Genomic DNA, 3,398 nt, shown 5'->3' on the forward strand with positions numbered 1-3,398 from the left:
GGGGGTTGGTATAGAGAGAATGCCATAATGTAGGGGCTATGATGAGGTGTGGCTGTGATATAGTAGGCGAGTCTCCCCGTGAATTGAGGGTGTAGCACTGGTGATTTTTGAGGAGGACAAAAGATAATTTTGAGTGAATTTAACGTATCGTTTGATTCTTGGAAGTTGGAAGCAGCTGTAAAATTGTATGCTTATTTTGGAAAGTAGTAAAGGAGAAAGGATGACATTGGTTTTAAATGGTTGAAGTAGCAAGTATTTTTATATGTATATGTTGCGACCTCTGGGAAGTAAATTTTTTCAATGGATGGGGAATTCTGATGGTAATTTTGGGGGAAGGAACCTAACAGATGTCATGGAAGAAATGTGACAATTTAGAACGAACATTTATCACGTCAATGATTTTGGGACAATGTGTACTTTAATTTGAAAAGAAATGAGAAGGAAGACATCACTTTAAAATGGGTGGATTCAGTATTTCTCTATATTATGTTTCACTAAAGGGAGCTCCAGCGATATATAGTCCCTGATCTTGAAACTAGACAAGCTAGTTTGCTGCGGTATGTATTTTCCTCCATTTCTCGTGCAATATTGATGGATTGGTTTTCAACTGCTGATTCCGCTGCACGTCCAAAAACTCTACATAGTTCGTTTTTAGAGGGCACATAGCATGAAGAGATTAACTGGACGCTTTCCAGCAAATGAGCATTTCAATTATGTGTGCTGTCATCGAACTTCACCTAGGTGCCCTTAAAGAGGAGCATTTCCCAGTGGACAATTTTCTTTTCATTGAATTGATTATTTTTTATGCCCAGTAACATGTAATGTGATGGCCTGTCTTAAAATAATTGAAATTGATACTTATCATATTAATAGAACAAATTGCCTATTGAATAGTATTTGCTCTTGCCACTTGTAATTTTATAACGAACACTTCAGAACTTTGGAATTGCCGGAGTTTTGTAATTAGAATTTAGATATTTAATGTGTCCTTTCCTCATCTACAGACATGCTGGAGAAGTTCGACTGATAATGCACTATTCTAATGCAAATGTAAGCTCATTTCTTCTTTCTTTTAATTTTTGAAAATCTTATTTCCCACTCAGAATTAGTTACCCAGCTTGAAACTGCTATTAAGTATATACTATTTGTTACTAATGAATATTTCTCCATCTGATATATTTTAGAAGCCAGCATTGAGCTATGCTCCTTCAGCTCCACCGTTTGGGGCCTCACCGGCACTTCAGGCCCATCCCTTCTCTGCACCACCATCAACCATTTCATACAATTCATCAGTAAATGGCTACTCGGCACCATCTCCATATCCTACATATCCTCCTACCTCAGCAGGATACCCTTCGCCTTATCATTCTCAGCTGGCTACTTATCAACCGTCTTACCCGCCAATTTCTGGATATCCCATATCACCATATCCGCCACCACCTCAGAACCTGCAGTATTACCCTCCAGGTAAAATCATTTTTATTTATCGCTTTGTTTAAATAATATACTCTGATCAAAAGACTTATTCTACTTACTTCTTCGTAGCAGCTTCATATCCACCACCACCATATCCTCCACCGCCCTACTGATGCTGGAATACTTCCGGTGAGGATAGAGCATCAATCAGTTAATGTTAGTTAACTAGTGCATTTCATATTAGACAAGCCTATTTTGTTTGGAAATTTTTATGTTGCTAAACTGTATTCTTTCATTGATTGAATGTTGTATATACCTTTGTAAGGCTTATGTTGTTTGTTGTTTAGATAATTTTGTTCGGTAAAACAGTTGCATGATGAAAGATGAAGGGGGATGATTATGCATGAGTGGATTTGTCACATGAGGTTGAATAATTGTAATTGTAACTCATAAGATGAATAGACCTTTCAACAGTTGCGTCCACTTTTGTTTGACTAAATACTATTTAACACCTTTGGCACTTGAGACTGCTTCCCTTTCGGTGTTCCACTTCCACTTTCATTATTTCTCAGTGGCCGCACCAGTTGGTGAACCAACTTATTGTATACTTGGATGTGACCTTTTTTCACAGTCATTCTTGTATCCACCAGACACTATTGGGGCAAGTGAATCTGCAGGATGGATGAGCTCGTTGGATTGATCGATGTGTTGTGGGTTCTAATAGCATGGCTCATACTGGGTTATACCTTGCCTAAAGTGTGTCTAACAATCCAATAATATCTTATATGAATAGTGCTACTTGTATATAAGTAGTTACACAATAAATTACATATAGACTAGGTGTTAAAAATAAAGTGGGGAAGAATTTTTATTTTTATTTTTGAAATTTTTATATTATTAGTATTATTATTTTTTGTTGAAGAAATTCTGACTCAATTATATCTTACAACATCAGGTGTATATAAATCATTCTATAAACCTCTTATGTACATGTATCCCAATGGATCCTATATTAGTCGTGAGCACGGGCGGACCCACATGGGGTCAAATGATCCCACAAAATTTTTGTTTTTTTTTTTTTTTTTTTTATAGAAAATAATTGTTTTAATCGTTTTATAATCTACTTTAATACATGCCAAATGAAGTTGAAATATTATATTCTTAATATAATTTCAAAGTTTTCATGAGCTAGTTTTTCGCTTCTTAATGGTATGCGAAACGATCAACCTTAGCAAAAGTAATGATATATCAAAGTAAGCCACTTCAAATTAGTATTTCGAAAAATTCGATAATATGCTAACTTTTAAAGTTTACCAATAATCGTATATTATCCGAATCCACAAATCGTCTGCGTCATCTAGAAGCTTGTTTCGAAAACTACATCGTAGTCATATCGAATGGTTCAAACGGATATTGAAAATAGTTAAACACGTGTCAAACATACGTACTAGAAAAGACGTTTAACTCGTTTTTTCTTTCAAAAAAATTCAATATTTCATTGACGTTTATTATTTTTATGCTATAAATTTTTCAATATAATTTAAATCATTTTATTGGGAAATTTTACATGGAATATGACGTTAAAAATTTTAAAATCGTTATGAATTAAATGTAATTTGAATTACTTTCAAATTATTTTTTCATTAAAATTAAATTTCATTTACTTCATAAATTAAATGTGCATTTTATTTCAATTCATTTATTTTCTACATCTAATTTGATATATTCACCATTAACTCAACATCTCAAAATGTCATGATAAACAAAATTATACATGTAGCAAAATTCATTTGACACCATGATAATGATATAATTATAAGACATTTTCAAGGGGTCAAAATGCGTATTAACTTATTTTCATTAATATTATATTATTTTGAAAAATTACACATTAATTTTTGACCCCGCAACCTAAAAAGGCTGGGTCTACCCCTAGTCGTGAGACATGCTTTGTGGACTTGTAAACACTCTTTATAGGTTGA

The 3,398-nt window shown here is 33.7% G+C and overlaps 1 protein-coding gene across 1 annotated transcript; it reads left to right on the plus strand.

Annotated features, from left to right (window-relative positions):
* Window positions 1-824: 824 nt before the first annotated feature.
* On the plus strand, window positions 825-1,899 carry LOC111410628 (polyadenylation factor subunit 2-like). The gene is made up of 3 exons (XM_023041066.1): window positions 825-1,050; window positions 1,185-1,467; window positions 1,549-1,899. The coding sequence occupies exons 1-3, from the start codon at window positions 982-984 to the stop codon at window positions 1,587-1,589; spliced, it is 393 nt and encodes a 130-aa protein (XP_022896834.1). The 5' UTR covers window positions 825-981; the 3' UTR covers window positions 1,590-1,899.
* The last annotated feature ends 1,499 nt before the right edge of the window (window positions 1,900-3,398 follow it).

Source organism: Olea europaea, chromosome 15 (genome assembly GCF_002742605.1).
Source record: "Olea europaea var. sylvestris chromosome 15, O_europaea_v1, whole genome shotgun sequence".
Taxonomy (NCBI): domain Eukaryota; kingdom Viridiplantae; phylum Streptophyta; class Magnoliopsida; order Lamiales; family Oleaceae; genus Olea; species Olea europaea.

Bases quoted from the DNA above. Each gene is read 5' to 3' on its own strand.
- LOC111410628 (XM_023041066.1), top strand. From the start codon at position 982: ATGTGTCCTTTCCTCATCTACAGACATGCTGGAGAAGTTCGACTGATA. The intron at 1,051-1,184 runs GTAAGCTCATTT...GATATATTTTAG, and splicing joins TGCACTATTCTAATGCAAAT to AAGCCAGCATTGAGCTATGC. The intron at 1,468-1,548 runs GTAAAATCATTT...TCTTCGTAGCAG, and splicing joins CCTGCAGTATTACCCTCCAG to CTTCATATCCACCACCACCA.